Below are 19,122 nucleotides of genomic sequence, written 5' to 3'. Positions count from 1 at the left end.
TCAAAGCATCATATCATAGCACATTACCAAATATCTAAAATTACTTAACACAAAAACACAAACAGCTAAACTTTTTTATTTTGTTAATTTTTAACCAAAACATAAAAACGAAACCAGGAGCTCTCAAAATTTTAACTCAAGGAACTGTGGTGTTCTATTGAATGGCTGGTTTCATGTTCTGATTCAAAGAAAATGGTGTACAGGTACAACTGTATTTTAGTACTAGGTATAGGATAATTCTCTTTATTAGGGAATTTTAGAAATATTAAGGATCCTGGAGTTCCTATCATGGCTCAGCAGAAAAGAATCTAACATCCATGAGGATGCAGGTTCAATCCCTGGCCTTGCTCAGTGGGTTAAGGATCTGGCATTGTCATGACCTGTGGTGTAGGTCGCAGACACGGCTCAGATCCCATGTTGCTGTGGCTGTGGTACAGGCCAGCAGTTACAGCTCGAATTTGACCCCTAGCCTGGGAACTGCCATATGCCGCAGGTGCAGCCCTAAAAAGACAAAAAAAGAAAGAAAGAAAGAAATATTAAGGACCCTATGACCTCTCTTACATCACCCAAAAAATATTTATAAGCCTAAGTATAACTACTCAAAACATGTATTTCTTAAAATATATACATATAGGGAGTTCCCGTCGTGGCGCAGTGGTTAACGAATCCGACTAGGAACCATGAGGTTGCGGGTTCGGTCCCTGCCCTTGCTCAGTGGGTTAACGATCCGGCATTGCCGTGAGCTGTGGTGTAGGTTGCAGACGCGGCTCGGATCCCGCGTTGCTGTGGCTCTGGCGTAGGCCGGTGGCTACAGCTCCGATTCAACCCCTAGCCTGGGAACCTCCATATGCCGCAGGAGCGGCCCAAGAAATAGCAACAACAACAACAACAACAAAAAAAAACAACAACAAAAAAGACAAAAGACAAAAAAAAAAAAATATATATATATATATACACATATAGAAACATTTTTTTCAAACTAAGCTATTTGAAATACAGTAAGGAAGTGTCTAATTGATCAAAATCCTTTATGAAGTAAAGAGGTAGTGAGTTATAGTCAAAAGAACTGGTTCAAGTACAGTACAAAGAAACTGTGATCTTGGAGTTCCCACTGTGGCACAACGGGATCAGCAGCGTCTTGGGAGCGCTGGGACTCAAGTTCAATCCCTGGCCCAGCACAGTGGGTTAAGGATCCAGTGTTGCCCTAGCTGCAGCTTAGGTTGCAACTACTGCTTGGATTCTGATCTCTGGCCAAAGAACTCCATATGCTGCAGGGCAACCAAAAAAAAGAAAAAGAAACAGTGATCTTAGACAACTGACAACCTCTCATTCTTCTCATCTATAAACAACGTTTATGCAGGAAAGAATGAAATCTCTAAAGTCTCTTCAATCTCTAAAATATAAATTTATAGTTCTAAGATTTTGTCCCTATTTTGGAGTAGGAGGGGTGCTTTGTATAATCTGGATCTTTTCATACATAAGGAAGAATAATTTAAATACACATGTGATGCTTCCAATATATGTAAACATGTATCCATCTAAATAGTAGTAATATACTCATACTTAAATACTTAAGGCGGAGTTCCCGTGGTGGCGCAGTGGTTAACGAATCCGACTAGGAACCATGAGGTTGTGGGTTCGGTCCCTGCCCTTGCTTAGTGGGTTAACGATCCGGCGTTGCCGTGAGCTGTGGTGTAGGTGGCAGACATGGCTCGGATCCCGCGTTGCTGTGGCTCTGGTGTAGGCCGGTGGCTACAGCTCCGATTCAACCCCTAGCCTGGGAACCTCCATATGCCGCGGGAGCGGCCCAAGAAATAGCAACAACAATAACAACAACAACAACAACAAAAAAAAAATACTTAAGGCAAGACATACTTGGTATTTGAGTCAATGGATTTTAGAATTGAACAATACACAAAGAAGATAAAGGTTTTACCATTTTAAATGTGTAAACCTATTATCAGTTTTGTATAAAATAAACAGAATCAAAAGCTGCCTTTCTAAAGCTAGTTTTCTCTAACTAGATTTCTTCTATTTCCATTTTTATTGCTATAATAACCAGTTGTCCAGAGGCTATGAGACAGGAATACTTTATAAATCTGAAGTAATGGTTAAGGTGTTAGCAGGGGGAAAAAATTACTATTTGTAGCACTTATCTACAAAGTTATTTAAACAATGTATTGAAGACAGTGGCAATTCTAACTATGCCCTATAACGTTTTGAGGAGAGAGCCTGTAATAAACACCACTTCCCAGAGTTAATGCACCAAAAACTGAATGACTACTTAATATTATCCCTTAAACTCACGCCTGTTACATCTTAAGAAGATTGTTGTCATTAATAATCTTCTTACATACCTACATGGTCTTGCAAAAAAGGAAAATGTTTTTAAACATTGTGGTGTATAAGTAATACTTCTTTCTTCCCCATGACGAAAGGGACACTAGCTCTCTTATTAGAGCTCAGTGAATGCTCAAGTCTGCAATCACTAGTCTCTGCCAATATTCCAATGGCCACAAAGTAATCAAAGGCTCAATTACACTCTTAATCCTCATCTCCAGGCTATCCCAACTAAAAGAATGAGCCACTAGAGGTTTAATTACTATCTGGAAAATCTTCTGAAGAAAACTGAAGTGAGTAATCAGGGTAAGTCTAAAATATCCCCACAACCAGAGAAGAAATATTCTTGTGAGTCTTTCTCTGATGCTTTCCTCTATTTTTAGGATCAAAAGAAAAACAACAACAAAAATCTATCCTTGGAGCTCCCGTCATGGCTCAGTGGTTAACAAATCCGACTAGGAACCATGAGGTTGCAGGTTTGAACCCTGGCCTCGCTCAGTGGGTTAAGGATCTGGTGTTGCCCTGAGCTGTGTTGTAGGTCACAGATGTGGCTGTGGCTTGGATCGGGCATGGCTGTGGCTATGGCGTAGGCCGGCAGCTACAGCTCCCATTAGACCCCTAGCCTGGGAACCTCCATATGTCGTGGGTGTGGCCCTAGAAAAGACAAAAAAAAAAATCTATCCTAGGTGAAATAACATATGCTAATATGTTTATGGAGCATACAGGGTTAACCTTTTAGTGGCTTGAAACTTCATGAGTCATCTATCACATGACTAAATCTTTCACTCCTTTTTCCCATTACCCTGATACCACCTCACATACCCAATCAAATGCTGTCTAGATCTCCACAACATCAAGTCCCTCTTATCTATTATCCTACTTCAGGGCCTAATTACACAAACCTTTTTAATTATCTCAAATGTAATAATGTATTAATTAATGTATCTGAGACATTTCATAAGATCTAATAGTCAAACCAAAAATTAACTTTTTTTTCCTCAGACTATCCCATATCCTCCCTCAAACAAAAAAGAAAAACAAGGAGTTCCCGTCGTGGCGCAGTGGTTAACGAATCCGACTAGGAACCACGAGGTTGCGGGTTCGGTCCCTGCCCTTGCTCAGTGGGTTAACAATCCGGCGTTGCCGTGAGCTATGGTGTAGGTCGCAGACTCGGCTCGGACCCTGAGTTGCTGTGGCTCTGGCATAGGCCGGCGGCTACAGCTCCGATTCAACCCCTAGCCTGGGAACCTCCATATGCCGCAGGAGCGGCCCCAGAAAAGGCAAAAAGACAAAAAAAATAAAAATAAAAAAAAATAAATAAAATAAATCAATAAATTAAAAAAAAAAAAGAAAAACAAGAAATTTTCCTCCAGGAGTTCCTGTGCAGTGGGTTAATGATCCAGTGTCATTTTTAGAGCAGCTCGGGTTCGATCCTTCACTCAGGCAAGTGGGTTAAAAGCATTGCCTCAGCTGTGATGTAGATCACAGCTGTGGCTCGGATTCAAATCTCTGGCCCAATAACTCCCATATGCCACAAATGCAGCCAAAAATTTTTAATTCTTAATAAAAAATAATGAGGCAGTTCCCTTCGTGGCTCAGCGGTTAAAATAACAGGACACTAAAAATCATACTTTGAAATACTGGCAATGTCCCAATAGGCTCTTAAGAGTCTGAAAAATAACAAAATCATTTAAAAAGTGAAAATCAGAGTTCCCATCGTGGCTCAGTGGTTAACGAACCCAATTATATCCCTGGCCTCACTCAGTGAGTTAAGAATCCGGTGCTGCTGTGAGCTGTGGCATAGGTCTCAGTCGTGGCTAGGATCCTATGTTGCTATGGCTATGGCGTAGGCCGGCAGCTGCAGCTCTGATTTGACCCCTAGCCTGGGAACCTCCAAATGCCTTGGGTGTGGCCCCAAAACGACAAAAGGCAAAAAAAAAAATAAAAAGTGAAAATCTATAAAACATCAAAAGTAGACACTGACTACCATTATGTACAATAATATCATTTTTCAAAATTTTTAGCAACCAGACTCCGTTTTAAAGTCAAGCCTTATAAGACTCTAATAACAAATTTAGTGTGGTTTATGTATGTATAAAGTTAAAGGGGTTCACAGGCAGTTTAAAGGTTCACTTTCATTTTGGCACCTCATAAAACTGGAGCTTAGTTGGTATAAAAACCACTACTGCATATAGTAGTTCAAATTCTTTCCTATATCTAACACCAAAGAGTAATTAGAATAAAAGTTGAATAAGTAGCTTTTAAGACGAAGGTAATGAAAATACCTATGTTAAAATCACCTTACAGACCAATGAGCATATAATTTGTTTCTGCTCTCCCCCTCCAAAAAAAAGGAGGGCATGTCCTACCCTCCTACATTTGTTTTAGCCTATCATTTGATTTTATAATAGAAATCTGATATTACATCCTAAATACTATTGCTTGGTATATATTTGATGAGAACACTTAACATTTTAAGAATTTCATGACATTCCATCCAAACATTGCTATTGTAAAACCAAGTATGGACTCAAAGAACTGAACAGCAGAAATAATAAGTTTTATAGTATCTAAATTAAAAAATAAATTTAAATATATTACAAAAAAGGCATAGACTTACTGTTACAGAGCCCAATAAACAATGATATAAACTGTTTAAGTATGCATGCTTATACTGAAACATAAGATCTTCTAAAGCAGAAATAACTTTAACTGAAGCTAACACATTTCCCATTTTGTGGAAAAAGTATTTAGAAATTATCATAATATACTTACTGAAGAAGATTAAAATCAGTTGGTATTTCTGGAGCTGCTATCATTTCTTTATCATCTTCTGGAACGCCCCAATGTCAGAAATATACTCATATATTTACGTGGGTAAAATGATGGTTTGCTTCTTTCTTCTAAGACAGACAATTCCTTTAAAAGGAGAGGGGGAGGATGCCTTATTTATTGTAAACACACTAAAAATATTGGGAAAGAAGGAGTTCTCTTGTGGTGCAGTGGACCACAGCACTGTCCTTGCAGCAGCTTGCATTGCTGTGGCCTGGGTTCAATCCCTGGCCCAGGAACTTCTGCATGACACAGGCCAGCCAAAATATATAATATATATATATATATATATATATATAAAATATATATATATAAAATATATATATATACATATATGTATATATATATATATATATATATATATGGAAGGGTATCTACCCGAAAACTAAATTTCCAAGTGCCTGCTAATGTGTTTTAAATAAGGAATTCTTTCGCTTGCTCTTGACTGCTTTTTCTAGATAGGGATTTGTTACAACTGTTGTAGCCCCACAATAGTAACAACAGATACAAAGAAAGAAGCCTCAATTACAACTATTTTTTTTAATTTGTTATGATTCTCTAGCCTGGCTTAAAAAGACAGATGCCCTAACTAGGAACAGAATATGACTCTTTTCCTCATCCTAAAATCTTTATGACAAGTTTACACCATAATACAAGATGCCTGAAAACTCTATAGCTTTCTGCTGATGATGTACAGTAATAGTTGAAAGGAGCTAAAAATAAATAAATAAATAAGACATAATTTTAAAACGCTTTAAAAATAAGTTCTTCTACCATAGAAGAAACATACAGTCCAAAGCCTGGCTTACTAATAGAGTACTTTATGATAATACCACCTGTGCTGAACAGGAAAGGAGGAATAATGTTAGCACTGATCTATTTCCTCAAAGAACTTACAATCAATTTAAATACCAATAAAGTCATATGGACAGCAGAATAATGTCATGTGTGACCAAAGTAAGTTTAAATCCGGCTATAGGAAGATGCAGTTCCTAAACAAGAGAGTGATTTAAAAGCAAATGACCAGTCTATAACGAAAAAGAAAAAACATGCTGGGCCTGAAGCTCTTATTATGTATAACTTTCTGCTATAATTTTATGCTTTTATTTCGAAGTAAGTCTCATACTTGGTGGCCACCTAAAGACTAAACATATCCAATTAATAATAAATGTTAAAATGTCACATACTGATGAACTTCTAATGATCTCTTCCAGCAGAGTAGACACAGAAGAAACTTATCAAATTTTCCATTAATTTTAAACCTCTAAAAAACATAAATGACTGCTAATATATAATCAATATACAAAAGTTCAAAACACTACATTTCCTTGCTCACTCTAATTAAGTTACTATGAATAGCAAAATAATGAAGAGGAGAAACAAGAATAACAAATACACAAATTAAGCCGTAATCAAGGATTATCTATACCACCACTCTGAGTTTATCTTTTTTCCGAAGAGTACTCATACTATAAAATCTTTATTTATTTATTTTGCTCTTTTTAGGGTCACACCTGTGGCATATGGACATTTCCAGACTAGAAGGTAAATCAGAGCTGTAGCAGCTAGGCTCCGCCACAGCCACAGTCACGCCTGATCCAAGTTACATACGAGATCTACACCACAGCTCATGGCAACACCAGATCCTTAACCCACCAAGTAAGACCAGGGATAGAACCTGCGTCTTCATGGTTACTACTCAGTTCATTTCCCCTGGGCCACAACGGAACTCCTAAAATCTTTATTTAGATATGACTGATAGTATGGTCTTCTCACACTAAATCATGGTCCCAGGATTGTTTCCCTCCAAAGCTACTGTTAATCTGGTTTTATTCTTAGTGCAACCTAAGGAATTATCTAAGTAGTACACCAGAGTTCTGAAACTTGCCATCACATGTAAGACACACTCCAGCCTCCCAAGAATCCAAACTTATTTTTAAAAGATAAACTATTTTTTAAGGGAGCTGGAAAGATATAGAGCTAGTAAGTCCTAATCAACACATCAGGTCATCTAGATGGCAAGATGGAAACAAAGCACTTGCTGTGTCTCTCTGCCTACCTGTTCCCTCTCCTAAGGATTTTATAAAACCAAACTTGGTACATTCCTTAAATATACAGCTTTTATGCAGACTTTAAAGTATTCTTTAAGTGTTTCTTTTAAGTATTTTTAAAGCAGACTCCAACGTATTCTCTTAAGTGGCATAAAGAATGAATCAGCTCTGAAAAGCCAAGAGCACTAAATATAAAATAGGTATTATGTGATACACATTCTTCCAAATAGCAAAAAATTAAATTCCAGTGTATAAGAAATCTTGCCAGGTCAAATTATGTTGCTCAGTATAAGGCTAGCTAACTTGTATTTGTAATTAGAAACCAAAGCAAACACAAAAGAAAAACAGAATTGATAAGGATGAGAATCTCCCAGGCAAGATGTCTGTATTTTAAAAAGAAATATCATACCAAGGTCTGATAGACTTATTAAAAACTACTGAACTATCCAACTGCCTATGCCAGTAAAACATCTGTTTTTAAAAGTTTCTAAATATTAAAAATCTACCCAACCAAGTATCTACCATGTGCCAAATGCAGTGGTAGGCACCAGTGAACAGGAGGCATTGCTCTCCTGTTCACTAGGCATACAGTGGTGAACAGGAGAGCAATGATCCTTGCTCTTACGAAACTACTTATAACAATAAATGTGAAAATATATTTATTTCTAGAAGACAACTACCTCTATTGTCATGTATTATTAAACATAATATTAAATTCTATGTATCTTGAGTTTTTACTATTATTATCATTCTCTAACCAATTTGCCACCAAAACAGTTCTTCATAGTTCAAAAAAAAATTATATATATTTAAGTTGCTTTGTTATTTATTTTTTGTTTATTTATTTATTTATTGTCTTTTTGCCTTTTCTAGGGCCGCTCCTGCAGCATATGGAGGCTCCCAGGCTAGGGGTCAAATCGGAGCTGTTGCCGTCGGCCTACGCCAGAGCCACAGTAACGCGGGATCCCAGCCACATCTGCAACCTACACCACAGCTCACGGCAATGCCGGATCCTTAACCCACTGAGCAAGGTCTGCAACCTCATGGTTCCTAGTCGGGATTAACCACTGTGCCAGCTGCTTTGTAATTTAAAGTGAGGGGGAAACAATGGGCAAGTTAGCATTTCTTTTTTCTTTTTTCTTTAAAACCGCAAATTTTACAGAGTTCCCCTCATGGCTCAGTGGAAACAAATCTGACTAGTGTTCATGAGGACTCAAGTTTGATCCCTGGCCTCACTCAGTGGGTAAAGGATCTGGGTTGCCTTGAGCTGTGGTGTAAGTTGCATATGTGGCTGTGGTATAGGCCGGCAGCTACAGCTCTGATTTGATCCCTAGCCTGTGAACCTCCATAGGGTGTGGCCCTAGAAAGACCCCCCCCCCAAAAAAAGGAATACAAATTTTAGGATGTTCTGGTGTGGTATAGTGGGTTAAGGATCCAGTGTTGCTGCAGCTGTGCCACAGGTGTAGCCAAATTAAAAAAAAAAAAGAATATAAACTTTGCCTGCAGGAAGAACTGAGCACTTTCCCTTTTTAAATGTCTACAGCTGTATATACATACAATTTGCTTCCCCCAAAGATTTTCATTAAAAAATTTACAAACGAGATTTTTAAATGTACTTTAATACCATTTGACCTAATTAGAAAACCCAAAACTTTAAGAGTATATAATGCTCAAATAAAAGTGTAAGTTTAATAATCAAACTCAACACCTCATTTCTGGACTACTGTAGGTTATTAATTTTTTAAGAAATATGCTCAAAGATCACAAGGTGGAGCTCTCACCTAGTATCAAGGAAAAAGTGAGATTTTTTTTAGCATTTGTACCAATTCTCTTTAACTACTATAAAAGGCTTAACATTCCAACAGTATTGGAGGATAAAGCATAGAAGTGAAATTTAATTCTCAATAACTATTTTCCTTTTGGGAAAAAAACATCCAATAACAACTAGCCTCTGCTTTTCCTTACTGAAAACTAAGCAAACGCATTTGTTGATAGGTTGAATAATATAAAGTAAAAGCACTTTCTTAAGTTCAAGTGTATAATAAATACACTGCTATTAAAGATTAAATGCATTCATATATAATTTTTGGATTAAAAAGTGATAGGTGATTATTTTAATTCTACACGTTCAAGTAAACACTCTCAGCAATACTGCTTTTGATATAAACAGAGATCTAAACGCTGAAACTTGATCACCATAACTTTTAAAGTTATCTATAATGAATATATGTTTAGGGCCTGTTAATCAGTTTAGATTCTCAAGCTAAATTAATTCAGTAACAAAAAATTTTGTTCTTCCATTTCTGAAAATCTATTGGATACCTACTACTGTAGCATATAAACACAAATACATATTAAATATATATAATTATGCTTGCATCCTTAACTCCCAATGACTTGATTAAAATTACCTCCAAAAAAGTGAAAATACACAAAAAACGACCAGTTTTTCTTTTTATAAAAGAAGGATTGTTTCAAAGTTTCTTTAATTCAATCCCAAGTGGTCTCAAGATAGAAAATAAAAAGCTGCAAAAGGCCCCTCAGAACCCATGTGTTATTGGGGTGTGAAGAGAGCACATACTATAGCTGATGTGTTTATTCTTTCCCTTAAACTGCAGAAATCTTCAACTGCTAAAAGCTAGCAAATTCAGCACATATATCACATGCCACCCCCTTATCTTACATTCTTCTATCTATAAGGATCTTATCTTGGAAATGTATATACCCTTCTAAAATGCCACCATCATTATCATACAAACACATAACAATAGGAACTACCTATGAGTTCCTATTGTGGCTCAGAGGGTTAAGGACCCAAAATTGTCTCTGTTTGCTTACAGGTTTAATCCCAGGCCTTGCTCAGTGGGGTAAGGATCCGGTGACACGGGTCACAGATCCAGCTCGGATCCAGTGTTGCTGCGTCTGTGGCACAGGCCACAGCTGCAGCTTCAATTCAACTCCTGGCCTGGAAATTTCCCCACGCTGCAGGTGCAGCCATTTAAAAAAAAAAAAAGAATACAAATATAAATAACTGAGTCACTTTGCTGTAGAGCAGAGATTAACACAACATTGCAAATCAACTATACTACAATAAAATTTTTACAAAATAATGCGATCTACATTTCCAAACTATAGGAAAGGTCAAACACCTGCCCTTACAAACTTAGTTAACATACAGAAGGAAGGGGAAGCCAAAAGTAAAAGAAAAAAAAAACTTCCTAAAATAATTAAGAGACAAAGTGGACACACCTAATGCCACAACACTTCAAAAACAACTTTTCCTTTCAGGAAGAGGGGAGGAAGCAAGCTCGGGCAGCCTACACAGATTTGGCATCACTATACACTGCCAGAAACTAAAGCCAGATAGAACTAGAAACATCCACCTGTTCCCCTCCTATTTTTAAGTGTACGATAGTAGATGCTCAGCAATCTTCCTCATTTCCTTGTCTACCCACATTCCCCAATATTCTCCAAATGTGACTGAAGGCCTAACTACAATCAGGATCACATGGCCCAACTTACATACTCAGTTTGCCCTAGTTCTTGACCATCAGTTCTGATTTCTGCAGAAAAGCAAGCACATCATCATGAACTTCACAACAAATGAATGCTACCATTTGTGGGGGTTGGGGGGGAGCATGGAGTGGGGAAATAAGAAAAGGTTTCTGCCTTATTCCTGCAGACCCACTACTCTATCGTTCTGCACTCAGTTGTACCCTATGCCACTCTGCCTTGTTCTTGCTGTAATATATCTACCAGCTCCATCCCAAGAACTGGAATCCTGCCCCTAAACGTGAGTTTAGTCTCCCTGTGTCACTCTAGTTGCCCTAATCTAAATGTCACAATACTGTCCTCCTCTCATCTGTCTATCATACTGGCACTGACTGCTGCTAGATACTGGATACCTGATATATAGGGGATACATATCAGCTAATTCCAACTCTGCTAATTCCCCAGTTTGCCCTAACAAGCTGCAGTTGAGTAGATATTATCTGGCCCTATCACAAGATAAACATCAAAACAGGTAAATATTTGTTTTATCATATACTTTCACCTTAAAAAAATACCTCAGTCTTCAAGGTCAACAGCTAAATCATGAATCATTTTTAAAGTACTGTCAATTCTCACTCTCCATCCCACTTACACTTGAATATCATACTCTGCATTTACCTTTCTATACTAATTTACAGAAAATGACACAACATAACTTTCTGTATGTTAACACATGAGTAAACAGCAATAATTACTACTGGGTATAGTGGCTTTCAACATTTTGGAGGTGAGACCAAATTAGCTGGTATAAAGGAATACCTGGAACTAAAAACCAAATTTACAACAATAAGCTAATTTCTTGTGTTAATACTCATAAATGGTATACAGCATTATATAAACACAGAGCATTATTACCATCGAACCACTTCACACTGGGCATCACCAGCTCACTGGTAGATTTCAAGCAATAGCAAATTATCAAGGCAGATTTCCTAACAAAATAGATTAAGACCAGATAATCCTGCCCAGATTTCAAGGGAAATTTGAATTTTTATTTCATATATTCTCAGATTGATCACATCAAAAACGTTCACATTTATTTTTATTCAAGGCAGTAAAACATATCTAAATAAACCCTTGAGTTTTTATTAGTAATTCACATGAAAATGGAGATACAACTGCAGATACAATTCAGTTAATAAACAAGAAAACCAAAGTGTAAAATAAACCACTTTATAGATAATGGCAAATTTTCATCTAAAATTTAAAATTGCAAAAATAAAATTTAAGATAAAATAAAATTTAAAATTAAGCACAGTATTTTTTGTTCATTTTATTATGACAACAAATGCAATATACATGCTACATATTTTTTTTCACACCTTCCACTTCTGATTAGGTAACACCTTATTAAAACATCTAGCATTAACATCCACTCAATATAAACCACTCACCTTCCTACTAACATCTACAGTACGCAATTCATAGGCTTGAATTATATTCATATTCAAGTTTCAAAATCAAATACGTTTCCACAATGAAGTTTATGAATAAAGTATAGGTACTTCCTATTTCTTATTTCAAATCTAAAAGGTTGGTAATTCTACACAATGACAATGACATTCTGACATGAGTCACACATATGGTGTACTCCAAAATTTTAATTCTCTCGAAACTTAAGCTTTCCAATATAAAAACTAAAATATGTATATTACTTTAAAAAATTAAAGCCAGATGATGACATTAACAAAAAAAACTACACACCAATATCCCTGTTGAGCACTGATACAAAAATCCTCAACAAAATACTAGCAAATCAAATTCAACAGCACATTAAAAGTATTATACACCATGACCAAAGTAGGATTTATTCCTGAAATGTAGGGCTGGTTCAGCACATTAAAATCAATCACTGTAATTACCATATTAACAGAATGAAGGGCAAATACCCCTCATGATCAGCTCAACTGATGCTGAAAAAGTATTTGATAAATATAAAATTCAGCACTTTTTCATGATAAAAACACCAACAAACCAGACAATGACGGCAAGTTCCTCAACATAATGAACACTTATGAAAAGCCCACAGCTAATATCATACTGAATGGTAAAAGACTAAACATTTTCCCTCTAAGATCAGGAACAAGGGAATGATGCCCTCTCTCTCCACTTCTATTCAACATGGTATTGGAAATCCTATCCAAAACAATTAGGTAAGAAAAAGAAAGAGGGAGTTCCCATTGTGGTGCAGTGGGTTAATGATCCAGCCTATCTCTGTGGCAGGGCAGTTTGATCTCTGGCCCAGCACAATGAGTTAAGGATCCTATGTTGCCACAACTGCTGTGTAGGTCACAGCTGTGGCTTAGATTCAATCTCTAGCCCAGGAACTTTCACATGCCATGGGTGCAGCAAAAAAAAAAAAAAAAAAAAAAAGACAAAAATAAACAAAAGCCATCCATATCAGAAGAAGTAAAATTATCTCTGTTCACAGATGATATATTCTTACACGTAGAAAACCCTAAAGATCTCACTCCCACAAAAAAAATACCTGTTAGAATAAACTAATTCAGCAAAGCTGCAGGATATAAAATCAACACACAAAAGTCAGTTGTGCTTCTATACACTAAAAATGAACAATCCAAAAAGGAAATCAAGAAAGCCATTCCATTTACAATAGCACCAAAAAGAGTATTTAGGAATAAACCTAACCAACAAGGTAGAAGGCTTATACACTTGAAAATTTTAAGGTACTGCTAAATGGGAGTTCCTGTCGTGGCTCAGTGGTTAACAAATCCGACTAGGAACCATGAGGTTACGGGTTCGATCCCTGGCCTCACTCAGTGGGTTAAGGATCTGGTGTTGCTGTGAGCTGTGGTGTAGGTTGCAGACGCGGCTCGGATCCTGCGTTGCAGTGGCTCTGGCGTAGGCCGGCAGCTACAGCTCAGATTGGACCCCTAGCCTGGGAACCTCCATATACCGTGGGAGCCGCCCAAGAAATGGCAAAAAGACAAAAAAAAAAAAAAAAAAAAAGATACTGCTAAATGAAATTAAAGAAGACACAAATAAATGGAAAGACATTCCATGTCCAGGAATTGGAATGATTAATATTAAGATGTCCATACTACCTAAAGCAATATACAGATTCAAAGCAATCCCTATCAAAATCCCAAAAGCTTCTTTTTTTTTTTTGTAGAAACAAAAAATTAATCATAAAATTCAAGGGTCTCCAAATAACCAAAACAAATTAGAAAAAAAAAAGGGAACAAACTTGGATGAAACACTTCCTAACTTCAAAACATATGTACAATACTGGCACAAAGGTAGACATACAGAGCAATGAAATATAACAGAAAGACCAGAAACAAACACTTGAATACACATTCAAATGATTTTGGACAAAGGTGCCAAGACCATCCAATGGCATTTCTCTTCATAAAATGGTGCTGTGGAGTTCCCACCGTGGTTCAGCAGAAAGGAACCTGACTAGTGTCCATGAGGATGTGGGTTCGACCCCTGGCCCCCCTCAGTGGGTTAAGGATCCAGCGTTGCTGCAAGCTGCAGTGTAAGTCACAGACGCGGCTTGGATCTGGCATTGCAGTGGCTGTGGCGTAGGCTAGCAGCTGCAGCCCTGATTCAACCCCTAGCCTGGGAACTTTCATATGCCATGTGTGTGGCCCTAAAAAGGAAAAAAAAAAGGTATGCAAAAACTGGATATCCACAAGCAAAAGAAGGAAGTTGGATCATTCATTGTCTCATATCATACACAAAAATTAATTCAAAATGGATTAAAGATCTAAGTGTAGGGCCTAAAACTATAAAACTATAAGAAAACAGGGAAAAGCTTCATAACATTAGACTTGGCAATGATTTGGATAGGAAACCAAAAGCACATATAGACAAAGGAGACTACATCAAAACTTTTACACATGAAAGGATACAATCAACAAAGTGAAAAGGCAACCTACAGGAGAAAAGACTTGCAAATCATATCTGTTAAGAGGTTAATATCTAGAACATACAAAAAATTCCTACAAGTCAACAGCAACAACAAAAAACAAATAATGCAAATAAGGTTAAGACAAACAACTTAAGTCAAAACCAAATAAAAACTACAATGAAATACCACTTCAGGGAGTTCCCACTGTAGCACAGAGGAAACAAATCCAACTAGAATCCATGAGGATGCAGGTTAGATCCCTGGCCTTGCTAGTGGGTTAAGGATCCGGCATTGCCATGAGCTGTGGTATAGGTCACAGATGTGGCTCAGAGTTGGCATGGCTGTGGCTGGCAGCTGTAGCTCCAATTTGACCCCTAGCCTGGGAACTTCCATATACCATGGGTGCAGCCCTAAAAGGCAAAAAAAAAAAAAAAAAAGAGAGAGAGAGAGAGAGAAAGGACACTTCAAACCCTCTGAAATGGCTAGACTAAAAAAGACCTAATAACAAGTGCCTGCAAGGATATGGAAAAACTTGAACACTTGTGCACTGTTGGTAGGACTTGCGCAAATGCTATGGAAAACAGTATGGAAGTACCTCAAAAATTTTTAAATAGAATTGCCATATAATCCAACAAATCTCTACTTCCAGGTATATATCCCAAACATTTGAAAGCTAGGTCTCCAATAAATGTCTGCACACCCACATTCATAGCAGCATGTTCACGATATCCAAGAGGTGGAAGCAGCCCACATGTCCATCAACTGCTCAAAGAATAAAAAGAATATGGCATATACATACAATGGAGTATTATTCATCCTTAAGAAGAAGTCCAACAAAAAAACAAAAAAACAAAAACAAACAAACAAAAAAAGGAGTTCCCTTATGGCGCAGTGGTTAACGAATCCGACTAGGAACCATGAGGTTGCGGGTTAGGTCCCTGCCCTTGCTCAGTGGGTTAACGATCCGGCGTTGCCGTGAGCTGTGGTGTAGGTTGCAGACGAGGCTCGGATCCCGAGTTGCTGTGGCTCTGGGTCCGATTCGACCCCTAGCCTGGGAACCTCCATATGCCACAGGGGCGGCCCAAGAAATAGGAAAAAGACAAAAAAAAAAAAAAGAAGTCCTGTCACATGCTACAACATGGATCAATCTTCAAGACATTATTGTAAATTAAATAAGCCAGTTAGTCACAAAAAAAACAAATACAGTATGATCCCATTTACATGAGATATTAAGGTATCAAATTCATAGAAACAGAAAGTAGAATGAATGGTGGTTACCAGTTTGGGGGCGGAGGAGGGACAGGAAGGGGGAGGTATTGTTTAATGAGTAGAGTTTCAGAATTGTAAGAGAAAAAGTTCTGGAGATCAGTTTCACAGCAATGTCATTTTACTTAACACTGCTGAACTTAATAATGGTTAAAACTATAAATTTTATATTTTTACCACAATAAAAAAAATATAACCCTTTCATTAAACAAGTTTCTCTTGTATCGAATAATCACAAGATTTTACCAATCACTTGAGAACACTTTCTATAGAAATGTAGTTTTATAAATTAAGATACTAGGAGTTCCCATCGTGGCACAGTGGTTAACGAATCCGACTAGGAACCATGAGGTTGTGGGTTCAATTCCTGGCCTTGCTCAGTGGGTTAAGGATCTGGCATTGCCGTGAGCTGTGGTGCAGGTTGCAGACGCGGCTGGGATCCCGCGTTGCTGTGGCTCTGGCATAGGCCGGTGGCTACAGCTCCAATTTGACCCCTAGCCTGGGAACCTCCATATGCCGCAGGAGCGGCCCTAGAAAAAGCAAAAAGACAAAAAAAAAAAAAAAAGATACTGACAATTGATACCTACACTGAAAATACTTTGACAAACAGACTTTTTGGTATCCTATTTACAAGGTAAAAAGGAACTGTAGCTTGTCTTTATGACAAAGAAAACCTGACTTCAAAAAAAAAAAAAGAAAAGGAGGCATCCCCATCATGGCTCAGTGGTTAGCGAATCCGACTAGGAACCAGTAGTTGGTTGCAGGTTTGATCCCTGCCCTTGCTCAGTGGGTTAAGGATCCGGTGTTGCTGTGAGCTGTGGTGTAAGTCGAAGTTTCGGCTTGGATCTGGCGTTGCTGTGGCTCTGGTGTAGGCCGGCAGTTGTAGTTCCAATTCCACCCCTAGCCTGGGAACCTCCATATGCCGTGGGTGCGGCCCTAGAAAAGAAATAAATAAATAAATAAAAAATAAAAAATTTTAAAAAGGAGGAAGTGGAAGCACTTGGTTGTACAAAGCAAGCCAGTCTCAGCTATGTTTTTTAAGTTCGTCGCCATGAAAACTATCATTAAAACCATTTAATAAATGTTCAACATTTCTCTCCCTTGTTCAAAATCTGACGGTACAAGTCTTTGAGTTACCCACAAGAGAACAGAACACTATTTAAAGCAGGAAAAAAAAGCAACAAGAACCTTTCAGCACTTATTCAGGCAAGCTGCAGTCAAGGGTTACCATGCTGGAATAGCATCATGTGATGATACTAGGAATTAAGAGTTACTGATCCCTAAAATGTAGTGTGATTCCATTAAACTTGGACTAGGGTAATTATTAGCTTACATAATAAAGACAACCCAAAGAAGAGATATCGGAATTTACATATATGCAGTTAGATTAGTGGTACTAAATATTATGAGGGGCCCTCATATTTTGCCCTGTAACCTATTCCATTTTCAGCACCTCTATACAGCTACACATCCACCTTAGAAGGCCATCCAATGGTGAAATGGGGAGAAAACAGACCAACTCTGAATCCATCCAAGATGACAGGAATTTTTAAACTTTCCTAGAGCAACTGATAACAAAAAACTACCTTATTTCTAAACCACCATGAATATATTAAAGCATCCTATAAAACATCCTCAAAAGGATTATCTAAATGTTAAGGAAGCAAAAATAATGATTCGGTAAACATTTAATATTAAGACCAATATATTATTAAAGCAAGTATATAACAGAACTAATATTTCTATGTGTCAAATACACTTCTGCAGCAGAGAACTTGAAACTACTATCTTAAGTTGGAGAGGTTTATGGTTACTATGCTTTTTTTTTTTTTTTTTTGGCTTTTTGCCTTTTCTAGAGCCACTCCCATGGCATATGGAGGTTCCTACGCTAGGGGTATAATCGGAGCTGTAGCCACCGGTCTACGCCGGAGCCGAAGCAACTCGGATCCAAGTCTACACCACAGCTCACGGCAACACCGGATTCTCAACCCACTGAGTGAGGCCAGGGATAGAACCCTCAACCTCATGGTTCCTAGTCAGATTCGTTAACCACTGTGCCACAATGGGAATTCCACAGTTACTATGCTTTTAAGACAGTTTCTCGTACCAATGATTTATCTGCTAAGTCATTAGTTAGGAAAGAATTTCTGATTTCTCAACTAGAAAATTCTTGTACTCATCTATTCACAAAAACGTTTCAGCCAAATAATGCAGCAAAATTTGAGAATAATATATATGAGGTTGGAGTTTTCTTGTGTGCAGACAGTTAAGAATCCGGCATCACTAAAGCAGCTCTGATTGCTACTGTGGCGTGGGTTTTATCCCTGGCCCAGGAACTTCCACATCCAAGGCTACAGCCAAAAAAAGTATTCTTTATATATATATATATATATATATATATATATATATGAGATCCTTCATATGCAAGTATCTCCCATCTTATTTTATGATTATTATTACTTTAATAAAACTGCCCAAAATGGTCTTTTCATTATGAAAAGCAGTCTCTCTCTCTACCATCAGTGATTATGCTTGGTTTTCCTGATTAATAAACTCCAAATAAGAAAAAGGGAGTTCCCATTGTGGCTCAGCAGAAATGAGCCCAACTAGTATCCGTGAGGATGCAGGTTCAATCCCTGACCTCGCTCAGTGGGTCAGGGATCCGGCATTGCCTTGAGCTCTGGTATATAGGTCGCAGACACAGCTTCGATCTGGCATTGCTGTGGCTGTAAGCGGAGGCCGGCAGCTGTAGCTCCTATTCAACCCCTAGCCTAGGAACTTACATTAGCCAAAACTTTGGCCCTAAAATTAAAAAAAAAAAAAAAAAAAGAAAGAAAGAAAAAAGAAAAAGTTTTCTCCTCCAACTGCTTCTTATAAATTACTCTGCTAATGTTTACCAAATATGCCACTCATGTTGTTTTACTTACAAGTTTTACTTCATTATGCCCCCCAACTCCACAGGTTAGTCCTGTACCACCTGCTTTGGCTAGCAATAACAATGAACTCTATGTTCAACTATATATTTCATCTGTCTCTTTTTCTGTCCAAAGTTACAGAACAACAAGTAGAGTTTCTCCATTGCTGAATTCGCTATATAATCATTAACATTTACTAGTGAACATACCTCACTACTAATTTATACTGATCTTACCTTGTAGATCATGAAATTGTTCAGGAGTCTATGTGGCAGATTCAACTTTCTCA

General features: G+C 37.6%; 1 protein-coding gene across 15 annotated transcripts in view; it reads right to left on the bottom strand.

Annotated features, from left to right (window-relative positions):
• STAG2 (stromal antigen 2) overlaps nucleotides 1-19,122 on the bottom strand; it is a 141,289-nt gene that overhangs the window by 86,962 nt on the left and 35,205 nt on the right. For all 15 annotated transcript variants that reach the window (XM_013986403.2, XM_021080228.1, XM_021080225.1 and 12 more), the window contains one exon: nucleotides 5,116-5,259. In XM_013986403.2, coding sequence (XP_013841857.1) covers nucleotides 5,116-5,159 — 44 coding nt within the window. In that variant the 5' untranslated portion in view covers nucleotides 5,160-5,259. The remainder of the gene's footprint in view (nucleotides 1-5,115; nucleotides 5,260-19,122) is intronic.

The sequence above is a fragment of the Sus scrofa genome, chromosome X, assembly GCF_000003025.6.
Source record: "Sus scrofa isolate TJ Tabasco breed Duroc chromosome X, Sscrofa11.1, whole genome shotgun sequence".
NCBI classification, from domain to species: Eukaryota; Metazoa; Chordata; class Mammalia; order Artiodactyla; family Suidae; genus Sus; species Sus scrofa.
The sequence above is the reverse complement of the archived record's forward strand: the minus strand, read 5'-3'. Positions and strand labels throughout refer to the sequence as shown.